The 26,287-nt window shown below is 38.1% G+C and overlaps 2 protein-coding genes across 2 annotated transcripts; one reads left to right on the top strand and one right to left on the bottom strand.

The window, feature by feature from the left end:
- Positions 1–1,226: 1,226 nt before the first annotated feature.
- On the top strand, positions 1,227–9,317 carry LOC110058750 (uncharacterized). Its single transcript, XM_020765409.2, has 6 exons — positions 1,227–1,296; positions 3,261–3,529; positions 3,642–3,756; positions 5,032–5,145; positions 5,826–6,182; positions 7,487–9,317. Exons 1-6 carry the CDS (start codon positions 1,227–1,229, stop codon positions 8,110–8,112), a joined length of 1,551 nt encoding a protein of 516 aa, XP_020621068.2. The 3' UTR covers positions 8,113–9,317.
- A 1,007-nt stretch (positions 9,318–10,324) lies between these two features.
- On the bottom strand, positions 10,325–25,286 carry LOC110058737 (uncharacterized). The gene is made up of 12 exons (XM_020765395.2): positions 25,071–25,286; positions 24,865–24,971; positions 24,541–24,720; positions 21,132–21,202; positions 20,739–20,840; positions 20,459–20,531; positions 19,329–19,476; positions 17,919–18,075; positions 16,954–17,114; positions 15,478–15,620; positions 14,833–14,952; positions 10,325–14,426 (listed from the first exon to the last, which is right to left on the bottom strand). The coding sequence occupies exons 1-12, from the start codon at positions 25,138–25,140 to the stop codon at positions 13,584–13,586; spliced, it is 2,175 nt and encodes a 724-aa protein (XP_020621054.2). The 5' UTR covers positions 25,141–25,286; the 3' UTR covers positions 10,325–13,583.
- Between the last annotated feature and the right edge of the window lie 1,001 nt (positions 25,287–26,287).

The raw sequence follows: 26,287 nt of genomic DNA, 5'->3' as shown, positions 1-26,287 counted from the left end.
TGTTTTAAGTTTTTGCAGCCTTATGTTTTGGAATTAATTTTCCTTTGCGCTATTTATACCATGTTGCAATGTTAAAAGAGCATTTTCATTGAAATTATAGTTGTCAACAATTTTTACCTGTTAATTGAGAATAACGAACAATGGAGAGCACTGTTGACGGGTGGATCTCTAAAACTGGTCACTGTAGAAGTTAATAATGTTTGTAGAGAAAAACCGCAAAAGGGTGAAATTTATGTAGAGAACAGTTTTCGTATTTAGTATTTATCGTTTTGAACTCCTTTTCAAATTTTGGACGCCATTTAGAAAAAAATGCATCAGATTTCATTTCAAAACATAAGGATAATTACAAACTGAATAGTAGCATGTCTCAGGAAAAAATATGCCAATATCGATTTTTTGAAAATAGTGCATCAAGTTAGAGTTTGGAGCAAACCAATTGTATTAGCAACTGTCCCGGTGTAAATTTGCATGCTAATAGCTTCGACATGCTGAACAGAAAAAATACCTGCTCCTCTGCACATAATTAACGTGTAGTAGTACGTTTAATAACTTAATGACAGTAAATTTATACAAATTATCCATGAGCATATTTCAGATGACATTTTTGTCACGATGAGTTTTAACTCAAGCAAACACTAAATCTTTGTCTTTTTTGCGAATTAAAGACGTGTGATAGTAGTGGCATTGAAAGCAAAGGTGGACAGCAATGCACACATCTTGGGTTGTCAGATCACTTTCCATGTTTATGTACCAAATAGAACGACTTAGCTTTTCACTTTGTGAGTCAGCACAATGCATAATGTAAACGTTAAATTTAATTAAATACGTCACTGGGTTATTGAGACGCCCAAAAATGTGAAGTTGTTCCATAAAGCAAAGACACGAAACTAGAAAATGTCTCTGACCTGAAGGCATTCCATGTGATTGTTACAGACAGCTTGACTTAAAGGCTTTTTACTAATATTGTTGAAAAAACCGCAGAAACAGACAAACAAAGTTATCACGCCAAAAGAAAATACTTTCATTTGCTCATTAAACAAACATAAGTTAAACAGAACGTGTCACAAAGGGAAGTGCCCATACAACTTTAAACAGCTTATATTTTTTATCGCAGTGTCACATCCCGCCACCTTTCATCAGTCGGTGTTGATTGAAGCCTCGCCTACACATTACGGTGACTAACTCATCATTACCTTCGCTTATCTTTTGATAAACAACAGAATACCATGCGTTTTTCTATGCTCTTCCTTTCCGTGTCATGGATTTCAATAACGTTTTATCCCACGCATGTGAAGGGTGAGTTCGAAAAATATTTTTTCACTCCAATTTGTGTTTTAAGAATAGTATGGCTACCTTATATACTTTAATGCCGTGTACTGTGTTTTCGTAGGGTTTTGAATAGGGGAAATCGCAAAAAAACTGTCTTGTTAAGAAGTTCTCTCCACAAAAAAGCAGTTCCGGATCGAAGAATGAAAATCGCCTCATTTTTTTAGTGTCATAGTTCAAGACATTTACTTCAAAGTAGCACAACCGCAATTGCATCACAAACTGCCTTTCGTAGGTCCATTCAAAAAGAACAATTTTTCAATTATGATTACCATCTATTATCTGGAGCTGGAGCTGGAGGATAATAGGCCTGTCGTGACCCTAACCTAACCTAACCCTAACCCTAAACTATAAACCAAGCATGTTCAGAACACCAGAGAAACAGAGAGACGCAATTCAGGCTAGCCACGGTGCAAGCAGACTCCTGACCTGCATAGTTTTACTCCAGTTACTATGAAGAGCGCGCAGGCTTTTACTCCTCAGGTTAGCCTGTTTACGGCTACCTCTCAAAATGATAACGGTTTCGATAAATTATGTTTCTCTCAATTCTAAAATCTGATTTTGTTTCGTTTCGCTCGTTTCCGCCGCTTCAGCAGTCCTTGTCGGTCGTTTTGGAGGTTTTGCTCGTTTCGGATATTTCGTTTCCACTTTCCATGTTTCGTGTAGGCTAATTTCCAGCGTAAACATGCAATAGGCTTCTTGAAATATTCTGTTGACAAGTTGTTACTTATTAGCTACGTGCGCTAATTTCCAGAGTTGTGTGTGCCTATTAGCGAAATTTTAATTTTGTTGTTACCTCCAACAGCGAACTGGTTATCTATTTTGTTTTTCCATGGAGGGAAACGTTGAAAATAGAATTTTCGCAGTTTAATTCAGCCTACCTACTGGGTAAGGCATTGGCGAGTTTGAAATGTTTGCATGCGTTAATAACGATGTCATAGCTTAATGAATATTCTATATCCTGCAGTCAAACCAACTATTGTGAGGAGATCTTTCAGTAATGTCGAAATAAAGTGATGTTCTTTGCTAAAACAGTTGGAAGAAATATTTCTGACTGGAGATTTTATCGGACTTTGCGAGACGAATAACTCCGATTTGCTTATGGATACCAATTCTAACTAGACCGGATATTGATAATATTGCAAGGGATTATCGGAAAAATCTCTTACTTTGGAAATGAACTCCCGCAATTTTGTAAAACTACCCGCTGAAAATGGCTGATTTTGGCTAAAGTTTGTGTCACGCTCATTACCGATTCGGCAGATATATTTTGCCACTTAGTGAAAACCGTAGTATTAAAGTGAAGAACATCTAATATTTCAGTCAACAAATAAGGGGGCAAATATTGTCCCCAAAATTCAAGGGTTTCTAGAAGTGTTACGAAGTATTTTTAGGCTCGCTCAGAGTTGCCCGGAATTTCGGCTATTTTGGACTGCTTGAGCGGCCAAAATCATTATGTGGTGATATCTCGAAGAAAAACGAATGCCTCCCTTGGCAAATGTCATGGCTGTAAATCTTTTCGATTAGCTTTGATACTCTGAAGAGATGAAGGTAAAAGTCCGACCTCGATCTTCTGGCTTTGCCCAGTTTTCTATGAAACTAACACTTAACTCAGTGTAAGTTCTTAGACGATTGGAAAAGAGAGTAACAAAAAATCATATTAAAGGAGATCAGTCACAGCATTTTGAGTTATTTTGGCCGCGTACAAAATTATCTTTAAATTGAAGGAAACCTGAAAATAGTAGTTTACTAAGTAAGAACAACACCAAAGAGATAATAATAATAAACCATAGACGATCAAGGATGGTTAAAGATAGAGAAGATCAACATGGATTACTGAACGACGAACTTGAAAAAATTATGCTAAACTTTTCAAGATACGCGTACCGTGAAGTAACTCCTTTAAATGAATACATTATTGTTATTATTTATAGGTCTCTGCCGACATCTTAAGTTTTCCCCACCGGTCGATGGGTATGCACTGCAGCGTCACGTGATTAAAGATATCTCTTTAAACATATACTTGGTGGAAAATATACCAAGTCAATGTAACAATTATTGTACCATGGAAAGTAAATGTGTATCCTTCAACATTGGTCCGCCAATTAAAGACAATGTTCTCTGTCAACTGAATGACGCTGACCACATACAGCATCCTAAAGATCTTGAGGCCCGGGAAGGCTTTATATATAGAGGCACTGAGGTAAGGAAATGAAACTAACCACTGTATTTTTGTTTTTGGTTTTGACTCGAGGTAATTTAGCCAGACTTTAGCCAGACTTGAACTAAAGCACTTTATTTCAATTTCTTCTCAGAACCCATGCTCCAGCAATCCATGCCTTCATAATGCGACCTGTCTGAATGGATTTACAACCAGAGGATACGTTTGTGAATGTCAAGATGGTTACAGTGGGGAACAATGCGAGAAAGGTAAAGCCAACGGAACTGTGATGTGAAACTGTCGTGAAATGTGATATTTTTATGCGAAATGTAACAAGGTTCGCTTTTGTGATAATAAGTTCTTTACTTGTTTTTAACACGTAGAAATTGTTATAGGTGATCATTGATGTAAACATGCAAATGTTTAAGTCCGGCAGTACTTCTTGTACAAATGAAGGAATCTTCAGACAGGAACGCAAGTTGTAAAGGCCACCTGAAATTTGGAGCTTGAGTCAGCTATTGCAATCCTAAAATTTCGTCTTTTTGTTGAAAGTTTCTAAGGAAACGTTTTTTCTAAGGCCCACAAGCCTCTCTGTAATAATGTTACTGAGCCTGATTCAACCGTTGCTTGAAACATATATTATATTTTCACTAGCAACCCTTCGCTGAATAATGGAACTGATACATTGGAATTAACCGCAGCTACTCGCCTGATTTCAGTGAAATTATGAACATCGACTACATGTCAATATCTTAACATGAATTAATGTGCAGCGGAGAGTTTTCAATTTGAGAACTTATTCGAATGATCTGCAATGAATTATCGTTTGGCAGTAGCGAAAGCAGTTGGGTCATTTTGAAATAACCGAAGCATTATTTAGGGGCCATGCAACGAATTGGTTCCTTGGGATGTCTGTTCCAGGCGCACTCACTAACATTAGCCTAATCTCAAGCTGGGACCTGGTTATTTCACGTGTCAGTTGTACCTGCTGCTGCAGGGTGGTTAAAACGCTGCAGTCTGATTCTCCATATTTCACATCCACCGTGACAAGGCGTAAATAAAGCCCCAGAACACGTCAATCATTCGCCCATCTCCTCCGATTCCTTCACAAAGTAAAGTTGAAGGTATGACCCTTAGGAAACTTCCTCAAGTGTGTTAATTGTCTGTAAATTCGGGGTTTTTTTCCTGCTAGGAAAAAGCAACAGGTTAAAATCTGCCATCAACTAAGAAAAGAATTCTTCGTAGCCATAATAATCCTAGATATATTCCGATAAAATGGCTTGTTGTGCGCACCTGATTGTTACAGCTGATCAGTAACGTGTCAATGCGTGTAACCTCTTCAATCCCTTGGTTTAGAATCCCATACAAACAGAAAAAAAGGCGTCGGTGTAGAAAATCATGGGATACCGATTGAATAAGTCATTAAGAAGATTAAGACGCGTGCAAAGATGGACCGGTATTTGTGTTGCATCAGGTGTCCAATAATGTTCAGATATTCTTCTCGCCATAACAGTAAATTTACCCTTTTTTATTTGCCTAAATAGATGTCGATGAGTGCACAAGTAATCCATGTCTGAACAATGGAACTTGCAAAGATCGTCTGAATGGGTACAACTGTAGCTGCCCTCCCGGATATAGGGGAATTCGCTGTGAAACAGGTTGGTATGGGTAGGCTGCTATATACCTCGATCAGTCAATTGTTCCGTGTCGTTAATGAAAATAAATTATTCCGTGTCGGTTTTTATAAATTGGGTAGCCAAAACATTTGGCATTCAAAAGTTTGCAACTACTTTTACTTTGCACCGAAATCAGAAAGAACCGCATTTCCCCAAAGCAAGAAAGACTGGGTACTAAAAATGATTGCGGAGGCAGCGTGGCGGAGTGGTTAGGGCGCCGGACTTGAAATCCAGAGATCGCGGGTTCAAGTCCCGCTCTGACCACTAAGCTGGAGTTGTTTCGCGGTAGACCCTAGTTCAACTCCTCGGTCATGCTTCAAAATAGCCAACTGGTCTGCCTCCCGCCAGTTGGATTTTTAATTATGTTATGTTCATTTGCATTATTTGCTTCATCATTTGGTTCCATTGACCCTGAAAAGCCCCATTAGGGAGGTGGTCAACTAAGATATTTATTTAATGATTGCCTTTTATTACTTTGGGCTCCCGGCTCCACAACAAAACTTTCTGGGCTCCTGGCTCCGCACCTTAAAAAGATCAGGCCTCCGGGCTCCAGAGGCAAAAATTCCGAGCTCTAGGGCTCCATGGAACCCACTCCCCGCCCCCCGCCCCCCGCCCCTCCTTGAAATTGAATTTTCTGTAACACTTTTTTTGTTACTTGGCAGGATTGTTCGTGAATGTGACTAGTTCATGTCCAGAAGTACATATCAAGACATCCATGTCAAGTGGAACAATTAAGTCAAGTCAGTATCCGGCAAGTTCCTACAGTATCAACGCGAATTGCCGATGGCATTTCACTTCAAACGCCAAGTTGGAACTCGTTTTCCTTCATTTTAAAACGGACTCTTCTGCTGATTACGTTAGCGTGTACGATGGAAAATCAGCTGCATCACCTCTCATTGGCAGATTTAGTGAATCTTCTCTCCCCCCGCCTATCATGAGTTCTTCTGGCGAACTTTATGTAACGTTTACAACTGATGGGATCTTCAAAGGCGCAGAAGGATTCTCAGCAATATACCGAGGTAAGTCAATTACTATAAGTAATCAAATGATTTCGAGAGCAATTTGGAATAACTAAGCACAAATAAATTTTTCAACGACTACAAAACATGCACGAGTCCGCAGGGCAAGTGCAATTTACAGTTTATGAAAAATTTACGAGTGCCTATTTATTCCAAATTAGTAATAGAAATTGTACCTTGTGGAGTTCAATTCAGGGAGTAATCGGCCCCTTAATCGGGTAATCGGACGAGAAATTTGAAAATCGGACGAGCGCGAAGCACAAGGCCTATCTGAAATTACGAGCACGATTTCTCCCTGAATTGTACGACACGAGGTCCGATTACTAATTAATCGTATCAATGACAAATTCCGTGTTAGAAAAAGGTCTTTTGCAAACTTCTTTTGAGCGAAAAAGTCAGTAGTGATTTCCATAAGAAGTAAAAAAAGTAAAAACCGTAGGGAACAGTAAAATCGGATACCTGTAATTGGACACCCGTTCGATCGCGCACCGATTACGTGACAAATACGCAGGCGGAGAACCAATCACGATCGAGAATTGTGTTTTGGATACGATTACAAGAGAAAAATCATTTGATTACTTGTTAATACTATACAAGTGACAAATGGAGGCGTCAAGCTACTTCAACTTGATTGGATAAAAATTTGACATGTTAATTCAAGTGTAAAAATTCATTCATTCTTTCCAAGTCATGTATACGAATAAGTCTATCAACTAGTCGATCCATCCATCCAACCATGCAACCACCCATTGTAATTATTCGATCAATACATTAGTAAAATCATCAATTAGAGTATCCTTATATGGCTCTTCTAAAGAGTTGCAGAACTCTTTCCTGCGCTTAAGACTTCATTAGTGACTGTATCGTGAACATCGTAGTTCCCAAAGACTAAATAAACTGCTTAAAATTGAGGTCTCCGATAGCTTTCTATGCAGGTGGCGGATACCGCAAGGGCCAAAGCTGTATTGCACCTATGTTTCAGGCTGGAAGACGGTATATGACAACTCTCTGTTGCCTCTGCTGTTATTTCTTGTTATCACATTCGTGATGACACGGTTTATCACACTGCACTCGACAGAATCGAATAGCCAACTTTTCGATGATCTTGATCGATCTATTTTTGCAATTCATTTCCGTAATATTAATGTAACAAAATTCAGTTTGGAACGAACATTATAAATCACACATGCAGCCTTTGCACCTTACACAGTAGTGGCTCCTATCACGTGACAAGTTTCAGTTTAGGACGTCACCAACGCTCACTAAATATAGCATTTTTCTGGTTTATTTTCTGTTCTGACTAGCAATTACAAATGGTTCCCTCCGTCTCAACGGTAGTACGCCATCATCTGGAAGAGTTGAAATCCTCCATAATGACCAGTGGGGCACACTATGCGATCATGGCTGGGACATCAAAGAAGCGAACGTAGTGTGTAAACAGCTTGGTTTCTATAAAGCTTCTCGAGCCTTTAGCGGCGCTACTCATGGTCAAGGCTCTGGACCAATATGGATGGATGACTTGGCATGCTCTGGAAATGAGTCGCAGCTGCACGACTGCAGTCACGGTGGATGGGGTAAACATAACTGTACCCACAGTCAAGACGCCAGTGTAGAGTGTTCTTCAGTTCGCTTGGCAAATGGTAATGGTAGCTATGGTCGTGTGGAGGTTTGCGTAAACGGAATCTGGGGCACAGTGTGTCGTGATTCCTGGGATATCAATGATGCGCACGTGGTGTGCCGCCAACTTGGCTTCTCCAACGCCTCCTCTGCTCCTCTGGATGCCGCATACGGTGAGGGAGTTGGTCCCATCTGGATGGAGGAAGCTGGGTGTCAAGGAGGAGAGGCTTCGCTTTTTGACTGTGCTCGAAGTGGTTGGGGAATACATAACTGTGGTCACGTAGACGATGCAAGTGTTGTTTGCAAAACATAGATGGTTAATGGCAATTATCAAAACTGCTGGTGGTAACATATGGTAGTTTACTTGATAATACCTGAATTAACTATAAAACTGAACGCATTTTTTTAATTAGTTAAGCAGAAGTGCTTGTAACGACAGTTCAGAAATTGACCGCGAGGGTACACTTCCCCTCCTGCTGTTTCCTGAAAGACCAAAATGGCTTATTTCACCCCGGCAGTACAGTGGTGTTTTCTGTATCTAACAAGACTGGCTGAGGCTTTTAGAGATAATCTGTTTGTTACATGTACCTGCTACGCTTAGAATGAAACTACTGCACGATCTTTGTCTGGTCCTGATAGGGTCAGATATATATAGTCATTTTATCGCTTCATATAGTCAGCATTTTCGTCCTTTTCAGAACCATATCACCTAGAATAGGTGATATGCTTCTGTCCTTTTATATAGTGCTAGTCATCTTTTTTACCGCTACATTAAAATACTGGTTTCGATAAATGTGTTTTAATGACACACGGCCAGCTTTCAGGTGCAACATAAAATTGCTGTAAAATAACTATATGTTACACTTTAAGTTGTTGGCGAAGAAATGTTTTTCTCTTAGTTAAAAAATAAAAGGGAGGTGCTGACTATTAATTGAGTATTAAATAATAACAATAATAATAATAATAATAATAATAATAATAATAATACCATAAAGATAAGGATAATTTGGTAAGTCGCAAACCGAGAAAGATTTATCCCATAAAAAGTCGTTCAAATCTTTGGAACTTACACTAGATTTTGATAGTGTTTTAATCTTAAAAAGAAGTCTCAAAAGAGCATAAACAAAGGCGTTATTTACACCCTCAAAATATTAATACGCACTAAAAATCCTCCATTATAACAAAATAAATAATGCAGAAAGTGAATTCCACGAGAAAATAATTTAGCACTTTACAAAATATAAGCAAATACATACTCGCATACACCAAAAAAATAGTCAGTGTCAAACCATTATCTTACAACATACTCGCTTACAGTTTTGTTGTATGTGTTTTCTAGTAACATAACAAAATATAAGCAACGAAGTAAACGCTTACCGTTTTGTTACGTATCGCAGTATCAACCTATAAGCGAGTATATATACGCATAGTTTCGTTATATGTATGTTTTCTAACATAGCAGAATATAACCAATGAAATAAACGCGTGTATATCGTTTTGTTACATGTCGCCACCAAACCTTGCTTATTGTTTTTGTTACACGATAATTAAATCTAGGCAGCTACCCACTCGCTTATCATTTTGTTATGTACATCTTCTTAATATCACATAACGGGTTATGTCCAATGTTTCAAGAACCTGAGCTGTTAACTTTCAGCATATACATACCTAGCAAAAATTGACCCAAGTACATCCCACCCCCCGAGTTCATTGACACGTAATATTTGAATGCGCAGGACTCAGGCTAATGTTCTTATTTTGTTCTAGTTCAGTTGATCTGAGAAAAAAAGGTTGTTCGAGCCAACATGTATGATAAGCCTCTGCAGGCATGTTTTGTTTTGAGTGATTATGTATTGAGAGTGCTCATTGCAGAAAATAATTCGACACACAGTTATTTAACAAATTGACGTCAGTTTTTCATGCGTCTGTCCTGTTGTTGTTCATGAATTTCGTCATAACATTGTCAAAGTACCTGTCAAAGCACTACTTTGACAATGTTATGACGAAATTCATTGTCAATAACAGGACAGACGCATTAAAAAGACGTAAATTTCTTTTTATAATAACAAATTGTCAAATTGTCCGCTCTAATTCGTTGACGCATCTCATAAATGATACATTCATATGTCTCTCCGCCTATTGACAACGAAAATTAGCCAATGAGCCCGCAGGAATTTCTGCACTTATCGTAGAAAATAAAAGATTGCAACAATAAAATAGATCAGGGTATAAATATCGCTTTATTTTATGTTTATTTTCATTCGTATCTTTCCTATCCCCAGTGGGGAAAGCCCATTTCTCATCAAGGTAGTTTTATTCAAGTTCTAAACTTGTTTTGATGAATTCCTCACCGATGCGCGCTCATGTAGACCGGAACTAACCTATTTCATGGGAAAAGAAGCCTAAAAATAGAACGGTGTGTAAAATGTCGCGACATAGGCTTAGTATGGGAGTTGCACGCTCCTAGAGATCGAGTATCGAGTAAAAACGTACACTTTAGTTTGATAAAATAAACTACACACACCTTGTTTACTTGCATTGAATTTATTTACAAAAACTTCCAAGGCTCAGAATATCAATAAATCCTTATTCGCAAGGATTGCATCACAGTCGATTTGTAGTGTGAAATATAACGTTCAATCTTAGGATTATTTATTACCTAGCTAATCATAGATTGTCTTCTACAACTGGCTTCTTTTCTTCAAAATCAAATAAATGGCCTTTTTTACTTTCTTTTTTTTTTTTCACGAGGAAGGTCACTGGAAATTCCAAGGGGACCCAAGGGAGGTCATCAAAAGCCAAAACATTCAAAGGAAAGTATCTAGAGGGGTGGGGGAATGCGGGTCAACCGGAAAAACTTCCGCGGGAAGGGTATGGATATTTCCTAGAACAACACATCAATGGGCTTGTGGAGAGAGAAAGGACAAGCAACCAAAAAACGTATTCTGAGGGAACGTCAACAAAATCTAACACAACCCGAGTGTAACTTTTCAACTGCAACACCAAGTTGGCTTGTGTTTCCATCAGTGGTGAAACACTTTTCAAGACGTACAAGAAAAATTGACATTTGCAATTTTAAATGACCCGGGCAAGGCTAAAAGCATGTAGAATGTACGAACTTACAAGCACTCCTTCACTCACTCACTCAAGTCAAGTCAAGTCATCTTTATTTAGGCAGGGTAGCCGCCATCAGCCATAGGCTGGTGTCAAAAGGGGCCCTGTGTAAAATTTAAACCACTTGATCAAAACTTCACAATTTAAAAATTACCTCCCACTCATCCTCACTGTACCATACTGGACAATATTTTCTTCTTTGCTCAATTTGTCCAAAATAATAGAAAATATTCAGACGACTGTCCTAAAAAACAGCCAAGCTAGCACTGCCTTTTTCCTGTAAAAAGATACGAGTTTAACAACAATCACGACAGGCGTATTGTCTTATGATGACATGCTGTGCATATTTAGGCTTAACCTGCTGCAAGTAAGCTTTACTTCTATAACTCGATTCGAGCTAGTGACGTAATGACGACTCGAGTAAAAAGAATTTTAAGTCTTGAAAGACCTACAATTTCAATCATGACAGGAACTATTTAAATCTTAGTCTCAACTTTTTACTCCAGTTCCACCTCATAATGTGAGGCTGATCTACACAGGTTATTCAAAGTCACTCACAATTCATCAATTGTAAAGAATCGAAATCATAACAGTGAGAGTGTTTAGATATGTGATCTTATTTAGCACAGATTTTAACATTTTTTCCCTTGTTTTCACCTTAGTCTTAGTTTCGATTGAAAAGATATATTAAATACTCAAGACAGTGTTTGACCAAATTTCCAAACACCTCAAAGTTCGTCAAAAATACTCCGCTGCGTGTCGTATTTTCAACTCTCTTCTCAGTATTTGGAAAGGCGGTAAAAGTTTGATATCTTGGACCTAGCTCACACTAGTTACATAACGCCATAAGAAGGACGTTATGTGGTAATGTTTGTAGTGTGATCATGCTGGCATAATGACATGATAACAACATAACAGCGTGAACATAACAACATAAGGAAAAACTGATCTTTTCCTTGTTTGTCTGTCAATGTTCACATTACCGACATGGCAATCATGTCGTTAGTGTGAACTACGCTTTACTAACCCATTGATAAGCTGCACCACTCTTTAATTTAGTATAAAAAATTATCAGTTTTTGACCTTCACAAGAATGTTTCAATAAGTTCATTTTTTTTTCTTTTTTGGCTGTTTTGGTTTTCTTCTTCTTTTTTTTTTTTTTTAATTTTTTCAATAATTAAACCCTGGGCAGCACCATAAGTTAAATAATATTTTCTTGACTTACTAAACCAGGTCTAGGTCTGAAAATAACAAATTCAAAACCTTAGGATACATGTAACGAACAAACCTTCTGGAACCACTGAGTTATTTCTCCAAGAAAGTTTTAGACGTAATAAATTTTTTGGTTAAATAACCAATATTTCATGGAACAAACAAATTGTCTGTAACTGCGACCATAATTCCAGTAGCCATTGACTGGAATTTGTCCCATGTATAATTAACATCAAACTGAGGTACTTTTCGTTGCTTTAGCAGAAACTATCTTTACAAGAATATTCAAGTACTCTAATCAACACACAAATTAGCTACAAAAAAATCTTCTTTGAAAATCTGTGTGGTGTAATGCTTATCTGACCAAACTTTGGTTGCTCAGGGCACTTGACCATAAAATAGTTATTCATTTAAAAACTAGTCTTAAAAAAGAGTTAGTCCACATTGCAAACAGTGTTAGTGAGACACATGCACGGACGACATGCCTAATTTAAAATCATATAGGATACATGTACATGTTGCTAAAATTTTGGCCTAAACGTTAACGACGCTAAGCATACCGGGAGAACCTTGAAAAGAACTTGATGTTGGGGAAGCAAATAGTACATTTACAACTAATGTCTCTGCGGCAGGTTCGCTATTTCAGATTTGCAAGAGAAATTGAGACTTTGAGACGGCTTCGTGAATAAAGTCAAGACTACAAGACGCGTAATTTTTGAATGGTCATTCACTACCCATTGATGTTGACGCCAATGACATTTTAAATGAGAGATTTCATAATGCAGCAGCTTGAATGTTCGGAATAGTTAACACCGCTGCAAGAAATAGAGCTGAGTAAGGTTTGCTCCCCAGATGCAAGATCCTACTTACGTGATAATAAAAACGTGCTCACATGAACATTTTAGAGCAGTTTTCACTTGAGTGTCAAAAGTCCTGCAAAACGCATTTGCGTCAGTTTTGATTTACCACAGTAAGCAATTGGTTTAAGAAACACGCACCACTTTGTCATCCAATCAGAAGTAAAATCAAAACCAACCGTGACTCGCCCGCACACGTTTTCCCCCGCCTTGCGTCAGCTATATGTATTTGTATCGAGTTTTGATTGGTTCATTGGATTGTCTGTGTCTTTCGTGATTGGCCAGAGTGCTTACTTTGATTTAACGTCACTCAATTGAAAACCGCTCTAAGAAATGACATAACGGTATCATTTCATAATTATTTACCTTCACACAGCCCACCAAAGGAGCTGAAGTCAGTGCTTGGTACATAAATTTGTACCTGAACATACAAATCTACACAAAAATATTATAAAATATAGCATGCCTTATAGACTATTCTACAAGTACCCCGAAGAATCTACGCGCGTGGTTCAGTGTGTTCTGAATGCTTCCATCGCGATACAGTGCATGGGTTGTCCTGGTTTACCACTGAAGCGCTCATCAGAAACAACATGATACATTAAGCGGGACACTTCTCGCATTGTATCTTCACCATTCCACCTCCTTCATTTATAGAGTTTCTATCATAAACAGCCTCCAAGCCATTCTCCTCTATTAAGAGACTCGTGCTGTGAGAGGATGAGCCTGAAAAACTGGGCTGTTCTGGGCAAATCGTGTTGCTTTGAACAGGAGGCGTGATGCTACACGTGTTGTCCTTGGGTGCTGAATTTGTCTTTTCAGAGAGCACCTGGTCCGTTTCAGGATAAATAAGTTTGTCTTCTTTTGAGCGACAATTCTCACTTTCAACAAACTTTGTCAAGACCTCATTTAACTCATGCGGATCTCCATTTGGCAAGCACAAACCCTCTGTATTGGGTTCTGTGAAAGAGTGAGCAAGGCTAATATGCCCAGTGTCGTCTGAACTTACTTCATGGTTCTCATTCGACACAGCTGGCTTTGCATTAGAAAGATCACTGTTTACAGCAGCAGCTGCCTCTTCTAGGTCTACAGTCTTCAGCTGGGATTCTTCAGTTTCTTTCTCTGGTAACAAGCCGTTTAACTCGTCGGTCAATTCAGTGTCTGCCTTACCTGAAGTTTCACTTCCCAACACCTCCTCTTCATTCAGAGTTAAACTTTTTTCATCATGCGTTGCTTGTGGATTATTTTGCAGATTACCATCTCCTGTGTTATCTTCAGTATCCAGTGTGGCATCTTGGAGAACTGCCTCAGGAGTTTCACTCTCTCCGCTTTCTTCAAATTTGCTCGGAAATTCAGGTGCAGCTTCTTCTGTTATTGGTGTCATAGGGTCATGACTAGCGGGTGCTGGCACAGGGCTAGGAGCTTGGGCACTCTCAAAAAAGTCCTGAAAATGAATCATTAAAAGACAATATGAAATATAATATTAATTTACTGATTCTATTTGGTTCCGGTGCACTAGAATTAGAAACATGCTACTTGACCATTAGATATATGTAAGGCTGTGAATTAAGTATACTAAGTAAAGTACTTTGAGAGTCTAGTGGCAACAAGTCGGCACTCGACTCCAGTTTCCAAGGCAATATGCAGGCAACAGCAGAACACTAGTAGATTTATACTTAAAAGTAATTGAACTCAATCAGCCCTTAGAGTGTTAATCACAGAAGACAGAGAAAAAAACTTGTCCTACGGCCACTGAACTCAGATTTACTATTAAGTTAGCAGTGAGGATGTATATAAGTACATGAAGGCTGTAAGTAATTAAGGTGGTAATAGTTAGTCAATTCACCCACCTTCTTCTCTTGAAGCTCTTCAAGAACCTTTGGAATATCAGCAGCAGTACTGGGCGGTGATAGACCAAGGGTCAAAAGGTGCTCGACAACTTGGGCATGAAGATTTAATTTGCGAGGAGCCTAAAATAAGAGAAACATGTTCTTGTTTAGGTCAATCTTAACAGAAAGAGCTATGATGAATGTGAAAAGAGTACATGTAAAAACATTTCTCCACATCTACTACACACAGATTAAAAATACCTCCTGCTTTCACATGCCAGCTCTTAAAAGTTCTTAAATAATAAAAGCAAGTTTTATCCAACGGCTCAAGAAACTGGATATTTTTCTGTCTAGTACAGTGTAGATGCCAACAAAAGCATCACAGTTATAAGCTTTCAGTCGTCCATACAAGACCACGTATTTAGCACACAGTGGCAGGGTCAACTTCCCAAAAGGCAAACTTGAAAATATGCTTCTTTTGTATCCCAGGTGATAAATTATCATGTTATCCAAAGTTTTAGGAATGAATATACAAACATGTTATAATGAACACAAAAGACATTTAGTAAGAACAAATTCATTACAAGTTTATCACCATTCCTGAGACTCTGAATAACATTTTGTTATCATTTTTTCTCAGGCATTTTGATTAATGCAGTTCCTGACCTCTTTTGCAGAGGACCGCCTTCCTTTACGACTTCCTCTTCTTGAAGTCCTGTTGACCCCGGCATACACTCCCACCAGATCATCAGTGGCTGATTTGCGTCTGAGGAACACTCCTTTATCACCAGACAAGGAAAAATCAGCACCTGAAGGTCAATAATGGAGAACAAAGTCAATAAAACATAACATGTGATCATTTCATGACACTCCAGCAATTATCACTAATGAGTGATTAAAGCAAATGCAGTCATCAAGAATCACAAATCATCTTTGATTAAACCAACTTGAACAACACAACTCTGAAAATATCCTGTAATATTTTTACAGTATATCAAGCCCCACAGTTCTATCATGCAAGACACTAGACTCACAATAAAAGATTGTGAAGTTTTCATAGCGGAGCCCCATACTCATATAGGAAAGAAAAGGAAACCCATGAATGGATTTTCTCATGGTTATCGTGGTTAGCGGTATTGCTCGTGGGCGCGTACACATGACGGCAACAATGATGGCAATGATGGCGACGCAGTTGTGCAACATGGCGGCCATAGTCCAGCTAAAAGGTTAACAGGGACATGTAGCCTTGATTTATAGCCTCCTTTGATATTGGACATCCATGCTATAGTCAATTGACACCTGTCAAAACAAGGTATCCGCTGACCAGTATCACATGACAGTATCACGAGCTCAAGTTTTGAGCTCATCGAGGTAACGTGTTTTTTTTTAAGTTGACCGCTGAGCAAGAGCCGGTTTTCTATTGGATTGCAGGCTCATGTTAGGTTAACTTGTTGTAAATGGGACCGGGTTGTTCGGAAGCCAGTTAACACTAACCCAGGATTAAAAGTTAACAGAAGGATGAATATTAATTGTGTACAAATGTTTTGTTTTGTGTATTTTGAGATTATTCAAACTCAAAACAGAAGGCAAAACAACATACAGAAGTTACAAAACTAAAATCAAAATTCTCGCTTAACCTGGGTTATCTTAACCGGGCTTTGAACAACGTAGCCCAGGAGCTCCGCTTTTAGGCTTGCCTAAATTTATATATTAGAAAATTGCCATACGACATTTAAGGATCTGATTTACACCATGTGGAAGTGTTGCTACATGTACAAGTAAATCTCATTTCTAAATCTGCAGGTTTTAAAGGAGATCTCCTTCTTGATTCTACATTTTCTTTTAGCAAAAATTATACACTTATTTATTAATATTAAGTTTGCCATGCTGCATTCCAGTGAATATCAACCTATTAAAGGTTGAGAAGTTTGCCTAAAGGCAGATGGTCTAGGATGGCCCTGCCCCGAGTTCATGTTTTGATTTCATTCTTTTAAGGTAACCGAATTAATCCAACAAATGTGCTGTCAGTTAAATGACAAGACAATTCCTAAACTTTGATAAGTCTCTCTAAAAAAAGCTCAATTTGGTGCTTTTTGATAACTGGTTAGTCATGGTCTTATTCCAATCTTTAATTAAACATACTTGCTGCTAAAGAAATGGCAGGTTCCTTGTCTGCTGAAGACGTTGATTGAAGATCTGGCAGATGAATTGCATTTATGTGAAGTCCCTCCAAGTAGTTCACAAGCGTATCACAAAGCGCTTTTTCCTTTTCAAACGGCTGTTCCATAGCCCTGCTGCTTGCCCTGTAACAAAAACAAAATAACTCATCAAGACAGAGCAATCCTTAATAGTAACACCTTCAAAAAACAATGCGTTGTCTTAAGTGCATAAATTTACAGGACTGGCCTATTTGCAAGGTACCTGCCCAGAAATTTCTGATCTCTTTTAACATGCACAAATTTACCATTTTTAATTAATGATCATCATCATATATCATGTTTGACTTGTGAATGAACATTCTCCAAGTAGTTGTGAACTCATATGGCACTTGCAGAGTGGATCAGCGGTGTTACCAACAAGAAAACAGATGCATATATTCTATAAATTTATGGTGACTAATTGAATCATCTTTGTGTCTCCCAAGCACCACCTTGGCTTCGTACACAACACCAATGCAGAGGGTGTAACCCTAGACATTCATCTGCAGATGTCCTCTAAGTGAGAGGCAGTTTCATTTGTCAATAAACATGCACCATGTCTTGTGGGAGGTGCAGTGGCCTCAGGGTTAGTGCACCTCTCTCTGCATCAAGCAGTCCAGGTTTGAACCCTGGCCGGGCACATCGCATTGTGTTCTTGGGCATGACATTTGAATCTCACAGTGCCTCTCCTCACCCAGGTGTATAAAATGGGTATCTGCAAACTTAATGCTGGGGGTAAATCTGTGATGGATTTGCATCCCATCCAGAGGGGGGGGGGTAGAAATACTCTTGGTTGCTTTGTGCTACAGAAACCAGGATAAGCTTTGACCTGATGGGCCATTTGGTTTGTATGCAGACTTTACCTACATGTATGTCTTGCACAAAAACAGTTTTTAAAAATATACTTACACTGGTTTGACCATAGGAAGTCTCTCATTCTTTCTCTTTGCTGTCCATCCCTTCTTTTTCTGAGTCTTGATTTCTCTGATGGCTGTATAGTAATCGTTTTTCTCCTTTGTAAAATTTCCTCTAATGTCTCTTTTCTTGGCATGAAGATCATCAAGCTCTTAAAAGGCAGAGAAAAGAATTTTAAATCAGATACATGCATTGTTTTCCAAAAAAATTTTTCTCCAACCAGAAAATTAAATCAAAAGGGCATCTACAGTAGGACATAGTTTGCAACTGTGGCTAAACATACAAGAATTTTTCAAATTCCAACAATTTCTTTAAGTATTTTCAATTCCAAATATGTAATTTACATGACTGCATGGTACTAGTGGAATTCCTTTTGTTTGAACACCACGCCCACTCCCTCAGGGTTGGGGTGATTGCTGTGTAGGTCCTTCTACATGCAAAGGTTAAAATAATTTTTGCTATCATCAATGCTGATATTTATTTGTCCAAGCCTTCCCTTCTCCTCCCTTCAGAAATGAATAGCAGATGCCATAAAGTAGTCATGCATGTATCAACAGCCCACAAGTCAGGACAACGTCATGATCAATAAGCTTCAAAGCAGCTGGTTATATAAACAATAGCCTCCATTTGGCATGAAAATACGCTCGGATATTTGTCCTCGGTCATTATCTGTTCTGAGAAGCGAACAGTTTATGAGAGCATAGCTCGAGGACAACTGTGAGCCTTGAGGAACAGATAATGTCCAAGGACAAATATCCAAACTTATTTTCAAAGTCAAATGGAGGCTACTGTGTTTATTATCCTTCATATATTTTTCGCAGCATGCGCAGTTTAGAAAATAGGGGAATATTCTTGGATATTCCCCCAGCTGGGGAATATTTGGTCACATCATGCGTTTGGACCAATCACGCATGAGCAAAAATATTTGGTGGATTATAAATTTGTATATAAACATAGATGGCTGGAGTTAAACTTTTGGTCATTCTAAAATTCTGAGTTGCCAATATTTCCACTGCAAGTTGCTAACTAGTCAAAACTTCTGGCTTCTACATATCAAGCCTGCCAAGAACAGCGTCAATTTTGACTGATTGAGCTCTTCCTCGGAGGAAAGAAAGTGGCCTTAAAGCACATTTAAGTCAAGAATAAGGACTGTTTTTGTCCTAGACAAAAAGATACCTTTAATTCTTAACCTTTATTTTGCTCTCACCTTATGTCTACAGGTGTTGTATACACAATACAATGAGTCTGACTTTTCAAACATATGGTACCTAGCACAATTATTGATGTTTTAAATGTCCTGGTCACCATTACTTCCAGATCTGGCCAATTTACTTAATATTACATTTAACATTCAGAGGAATAGACTTTAAGTTATTTACATAAATTATAGTTTTAAATCATTACCTTTTTTGAGAAGTTCTACTTCCTTCAGCTGTTCTACATGTAGCTGTTGATGTTCAACTTCTTCACTCTTATCACTGACTTCTGAATCTAAAAGGTTCTTTACTTCTTCCTCTCTTGACTTCAAGCCATTTATTCTTTTGACACAAGCCTGAAAAATGGATCAGAATGAAAAATATTTACAACATTTTTTATGTACCACAACATTTACATGACTGTATGTTCATGTAAAAGTGCAAATCAGTGCAAATAATTTACCCGTAAGAAATGAAAAATTGTAAACAGTCTCCATAAACTCTGTTTCTCCTGTATTTGTTAGTTTTATACATTTTGGGCTTGAAATCCCTGACAACAGACAGGTCTCCACCACCATCACCAACCATTTTTGTGGGATTTTCTTGCTTCAAGTGAGTTAAAATTTTCTGGTTCATGTAGTGATTTGCATGCATTAGGTTATGAAGCACAGGCATGCATCTATTGAGTTATGCCCAGATATATAAACCTTGCTCTTGATTTAGTTGTTTGGATTTACTGGCTTTATTACATCCATTTTGAAATCACTGGTTATCCTTAAAATCTGACTAACTCTCAGCAGTGCGATTTATTCTCGAAACCCAATATTTTTGTGTTTTAAATCGCATCTTTTTCCCAGCCAACAAGAAAAGAACCCTGATAAACCCAACCAATCAGATTTCAAGACTAGAAATCAAATTACAGGAAAGGCAGTCTGATTTATTCACGAATCACTCTATGTTGTGCTAAATTGTGTTTTTTTTTTCTGTTTTGAGAACAAACTGAGATGTAAACTAAAGTGTTTCTGGTTCTGCTTTCAACAAACTGATTACTGGATCAATAAAATACTGGTACTGACTAAGGTGATCAAAAATGGATGTTAGTAATAAAGTAGCAATTGAACTTCGTGTCGTGCGAATTTTGGTCTGAAATCATAGTTGTAATTTCAAATTGAACTCGCGCTGCATGCTCATTCAATTTTGAAATCACTCGTATGATTACAGACCAAATTGCATTATTAATTATTAACGTGAAATTTAAAGGCTCGATTATTAACTTGACTGTGTTTCAGTACACTACTGTACATACATACATGCGTAGTCATGTAACTATGTACTCACATCTCTCTGTGATCGCAAGTGTTTCTGCTTGTTTCTCAACTGGTCGACATGCTGTTTGAGAACCAAGTACTCACTGTTGATTAAACAACCACAAAACATTTTCTCAAATAGTCTACCATCAAAGGATTTCAAAACGTTATTACCAACAATAATATCCCTCCAGCTGGGTAGTTCTATCATAAGGAAAACTTATTTTTGCTCCGTACCATTGCATTATTATTCTTGTTAAATGACAATTGTTGTTAAAACTGATTACTGTATATCAGTCAGGAATACCTACTTTAAATTTCTTTTTGACCGCTTGAGGGTGTCAATTTCAGCGACTATTCGCTTCTCTTCACTTAGCTTGAGCTGTTGGGCTTGCATCTGATGTTCCAGTTTCCTGTAAACAGAGCAATCACAAGGATATAAGCTTAGCCAAGATTTGAAACAGGTTGAAATTTCTGGTTTGCTTCTGGCAGATACTAGTAAAAAGGAAGGCTTTGAAAACCCATAGTGCCTCATGCATGAAGGTCAACCCGTTAGTTTGCTTTTTTTCTTGCACTGAAGAGATGATTTATTCAGCACACCTCCGACAAATCAATAGATATCAAATTTATCTTTTGCTCTGGAAACATCATTTGGAATGCTCTCTGATTATTGGCAAGAAGAAAAAATGTACATGTCAACAAACCTCACTGCCTCGTCGATCCTGGCTTCAGATTTGTACCTCACTCCTGCTTGAAGCTTTGTACAAGCATCATTCTGTGGATTTTTAAACATTATTTGAAATACTTAGCTTGAAAACAGTTCTCTTTTGGTGAGTATATGCATGCAAAATTAAAAGAAAAGTGAGATACATGTACTTTGAGAGCTAGTGGTTCAACCAGGTAAGGTAAAACCTTCACGTGCCAGATAGCTCACAAATGCCAGAGCTTCATCTGGTTTCAGTAACATGAGGTGACTATGAAAATGAAGTGAAAAAGTAACTAGAGTACTGCAACTCCTAACTACATGGGAGGCTAGTCATTGTGAGTTATCAACAGTCTTTTGTTAAGTTTCCACAACAAAATTGCTGGCACCCATCCATATTCTTAGGTGAAGGCAGGCACTGCAAGAGTTAAGTGTTGTGCCCAAGAAAACAACACAATGGTCCCAGCCAGAGTTCCTCTCAATCTCAAGTCCAGCATACAGACCATTAAACCACGACACTTAGATCTCACATAACTAAACCAGCCAATGTTTAACCCTAGTTTCCATGGCAACAAGTAGCAGTTCTTATGTGTCTATTAGAGTAAATATACCTTATAACATGAAATTTTCACGACACGTTAATTTTGCGATTTTGAGGCTCACATATTTCGCGACACCTTAATTTTGCGATTTTGCGAAAATTTTTCATTTTGACTCACTTTAATTTCGTGTTTTTGAGTGAGACACACTTTATTTCTTTGTCAATATTATTTAACATGTCCCTGAATTTGATCAAACAACTTAATCAACAATGTCCAAATAAACAGAAACGCAACTGATTGATGTAAACAGTAACAAGAAAGATGTTCTCAGTGTCTACAAGGCACGTTTTGTAGTTCATGCTTGAATTCAAGTCACATTTTTAGTGGTCAATTGACCTCATCATCCATGTACATTAAATATTCCTTTCTGCAGACTCCAAAGAGAAAATGTTGCCGTTTAATTTCACGACTGATGTGCTGTTTAATTGTTTGCGTAAATATCTTGATACGGATCAACAGGCGGTAGCACTTCTTTTCCAGAGGCGACAGTAAGAATGGAGGCATCTACCCAGAATGTTGAAGCAATTGAAAGGTTTAAGCAACTAGTAGAACAGCACTACAAGGAGCCAGTAAATGGACAGTTTGAGGATTGTACAAAAGAAGTGCTACCGGGAGTGGAGACGGAAAGCAGTAGTGATGAAGAGGACCAGAACATTACCACAGAATAGTTCAAAATGATTGTTATAAACATGTGTAATGGTAATAAAGTCGCTTTTTTAATTACTGACATAATGTGAGTCACTTAATTTTCGCGTCATGTTAATTTCACGGCATTTAACTTTCGCGTCACTTAAATTTCGCAATTTTTTTTTTAAATCGCGAAATTCGCGAAATGTAATAAGGTACAAGGGATGTGAGAGATAATGTGAGGGTTATGTCTCATTCAAAGTCACAACATAATGATCTCAGCCAGGGCTTCTATATCCAGACAGTTTGATTCAAAGGCTAACCAGGAGGCCTCGGCACCTCCTGGCTAATTTCTTCATACAGTTACACAACAAGTGTGAGTTTTCTGTGAGTGAAACCATTAAGGCACAGCCAAGTTGACTATTGTGCAGAGGAAATAAAAGTTTGTCCAGGTTCGAGGATAAGATACAATTTTAGCAATATCGAGCTAAAAATAATAATTTAATTACTGTAAATCCTTGAATTAGCGCCCCCCTCGAATAAGCGCCCCCTTAAAATAAGCGCCCCTCCTATCAGCCGAAATTTAAAATAAGTGCCCCCCCTCAAATAAGTGCCCCCCTCCCCTCCTCCCATAATAATAAAGACAACAAAGGATCTAATACTACGTGATGTATTAGATTTGTACATTGTTACAGTTTGTGAACACCTTAAGTGAGTACGTTGAACACCTTAAGTACTAACAGTGCTGCAATTTAAACTTTAGGATCAGCTTTTTATGTCAATAAACAGCTTATGTTGTTGCTAATGCACAGATAATGTATGATGATGATGGAAAAATTAAATAAGCGCCCCACCTTGATTAAGCACCCCTGTCTTCTTCTAAATTTGAAATAAGCGCCCCGGGCGCTTATTCGAGGATTTACAGTGTTACAATTTAGATAATTTGTCCCTTTTAATTTATCCTCAGATAAATTTGTCTCTTTTAAGCGTAGTATGCATGATTATGGTCTTCATACTAGTTATGCAATGCTTTTAAATGGTAACCCAAGGAATATCTCACAAGTCACTTGACAGTGTTTTTTCTCCCTGCACACACACTGTCAGGCAAGTGTGTATACCAAGAAAATACAAGTGACAAGTGAGATATTCCATGGTATACCACAAGAGAGCATGGCATAACTATCTTACACCATGCCATAGAAAATACAGTGGCCAACACAATCACTGCAACATACGCGTGGCACACAATGGGAGGGTTTGGTGTAATACTGTCAGATATACAACAGCTTTCCTGTATTCTGATTGGCTACATTTTCTATGGCTTGGTATATAAAAAAGAAATACACAGGGATGAGACAAAAAATCCAAATAGAAGCCGCTGAAAGGTTCAAAAGAGTATTACAAACAAGTTGATAGTTTTGGCCTTATCAGTTATCACCTCTACTGATCTTAGGAATCTCAAGCTAATATGTAATTGTTAAATATAATTATAAACTAAGACTTTAACAAAACAATGTTGCATAATTAAAACATCCTATTCTTAAAAGAGTTATCTCATGTTCCACATCACCATAAAAGGGTCAATTTTTATCATGTATAAATAAAGGTTACATGTATGAATCTACAGTATATGTCGAAAATTTCCATTTTCTATTTCAGTTGATCAAAATGTCATACAAGGAGAAAGTTCTGCCAAATAAATTTCAAGGAAATTTATTTTGGCAACATATTTGGGATAGAGTTAACAAATGTAACCGGAATTTACCGCATGCAGGATTTGCTTACTCTTACATAAGCTTTACTACATGTGATCTCAACATATGATGTACAAACGTTAGTCGATCACAAACCGACTAACATGGGCCGACTGCTGCATACATGTACGTACGGCGCTTGTGACTGTCCAATTTCAAATAACTATTTCTATAAAAGTTGACTCTATAAATCCCTTTTACAAACAGTGATTCAAATCATATTTTAACACAAACAGCTTGTATAAAGAACGCTCATTGATTAGGAAATGATATAATTTTCCTAAAATAGCTGATTCATCAACAATAACATTCGATCAATGGCATAAGATGAGGCATCAATGAAATTTTTTTAAAGCTTCATGTCACACGAAATATTTGTTTCCACCATTAAAACCACTTTATAGATGCGGTTTACGTAACAACCTACCTTTTTTTGAACTTGCACATTTACGCCTTTTAGCTCAAGATCAAACTGTTTTCTCTCCTCAATGACTTTCTCTCGCACCGTACGAAGTTCTCGAAGTTCGCTCTGCAACTTTTCCTTGTCGATAGCGGAGGCCGCTTTAATTTTCCCCCCAGACACGGAGACTTGCTTCTCAAGTGATTTCTATAAAAGAGTGTTAAGGACTTTCTTAAGAGACAACACGGAACAAACACGAGTGTCTTGTCGTGACGGAAAAAGAAACGAAAACGAAATGTCTTTTTGAAATCGGCCTAAATAGAAATGGAGCAACAAGTGCGAAGAGGATACAATTTTGGCGTCGGTTTCGCGGATTCTTCCAAGCATTTCATCCATCTCCAGTTGAAATCTCTTGCTATCGGGCGGCTTGAGATCTTCCAGGCCATCGTTGTCAACAGCTGTGTAGAGATAAATAGAAGATCGGGAGATACTAATTGTAAAATGGACCAAGAGAGGATTGCACCAAAAAATCACGCTAGACTTGCGGGCTTTCGTACCGGTGTCCGACAAGTCTGTCAGCGCGCTTCCCCGTCGACCATCCACCTCACCACTATTTTCATTGTTCATTTTACGTCCTCAGCAATGCTGGGAGGCTCCTCGAGGGTTGTAACCATAAATTACTCTGTCACATTTTGGCGATTTTCAACACAAAATAAAATTCCCAACAGAAAACACGAACGCAGAAAACACGAAATCTTTGGTCCATAAGAACTGTGGGTAAAATGCGAGTTAGCGCAGGGTCTGGGCCTCAGAATTTATAATAACGTTATTCGCAATATAGCCAATGAGCACATCATGGTCACTTTATCATATATTTTGGCTACGGTAATTATACATAATTGTACCTTTTATGGCACGTTTCGGCGGAATATCAGGCCTTTGGTCTCATCATGACTACATCTCGACAGAATTGGAACCATGGCTAGACCAAACTCTTAGACCAAAATCCGGGAGTTACTCCCATACATGGGCTACATAGGGTTAGTGCCGCGGGATAGGGTATCATTTTTGCCCATGTTAACGTCGTGTTCCCGGTCTGACTGCCTGCATCCCTACTGCGCACGATTTTCGCGTCATTAGTGCACGCACATAACACATAAGCGCGTGCACGTACAAAATGTAAGAGATTTCCCTCAAACTAAGCTCGATAGCGAAATAAATGCTCCTTTTCTCGAGCACGGTGACCCCCACTTTTCTTTTCATAATTTCAATGAGAACAATATCCTCAATAACTGAGAAAAAAATTAGCAGAAATCTATGCTACTTTTTTGGCAAATGAAATAAATACTACAGAGGGAGACATAACGGGTCCAACAGTGCATGTCCAAATTATGTTTCCTTCAAAGGATAAAAAAAATACAGGGTATTTGAGGACATTTCTTCAGGGACGTAGATGAATAAATAATCAAAGAAAGTCAAACTCTGTGTGATGTAACACGCTGCATTGAAAAATAATCGAGCTTATTTGTTGCGCACGGAGATTACCAAAAGTCACGTAAATAACCGAATTTATCAGCATTGTGGCGTGAAAACAAGCACGGTGACTCCCTCTAACAACAACAACAACAAAAGCCTTTATTAACGTGTCTGGGGTATTTAGCATTGCTGCTAATTGGGAACACACACAAAAAAAGAAATTATGAATGTAAAAATGAATAAGTATATATTAAAAAGTTAATAAGTAAATATTAAAATATTAATAAGTAAATATGAA

The sequence above is a fragment of the Orbicella faveolata genome, unplaced genomic scaffold (genome assembly GCF_042242905.1).
Source record: "Orbicella faveolata isolate gen_17 unplaced genomic scaffold, um_ofav_v1 contig_34, whole genome shotgun sequence".
In the NCBI taxonomy this organism is placed as follows: domain Eukaryota; kingdom Metazoa; phylum Cnidaria; class Anthozoa; order Scleractinia; family Merulinidae; genus Orbicella; species Orbicella faveolata.
The sequence above is the reverse complement of the archived record's forward strand: the minus strand, read 5'-3'. Positions and strand labels throughout refer to the sequence as shown.

Excerpts from the sequence above, each read along its gene's own strand:
- LOC110058750 (XM_020765409.2), top strand. The coding sequence starts at position 1,227 with ATGCGTTTTTCTATGCTCTTCCTTTCCGTGTCATGGATTTCAATAACG. Across the intron at positions 3,530-3,641 it reads TTATATATAGAGGCACTGAG|AACCCATGCTCCAGCAATCC; the intron begins GTAAGGAAATGA and ends ATTTCTTCTCAG. Across the intron at positions 5,146-5,825 it reads GGGAATTCGCTGTGAAACAG|GATTGTTCGTGAATGTGACT; the intron begins GTTGGTATGGGT and ends GTTACTTGGCAG.
- LOC110058737 (XM_020765395.2), bottom strand. The coding sequence starts at position 25,140 with ATGAACAATGAAAATAGTGGTGAGGTGGATGGTCGACGGGGAAGCGCG. Across the intron at positions 24,972-25,070 it reads GACAGACTTGTCGGACACCG|CTGTTGACAACGATGGCCTG; the intron begins GTACGAAAGCCC and ends ATCTCTACACAG. Across the intron at positions 15,621-16,953 it reads TGCCATTTCTTTAGCAGCAA|GTGCTGATTTTTCCTTGTCT; the intron begins GTATGTTTAATT and ends ATTGACCTTCAG.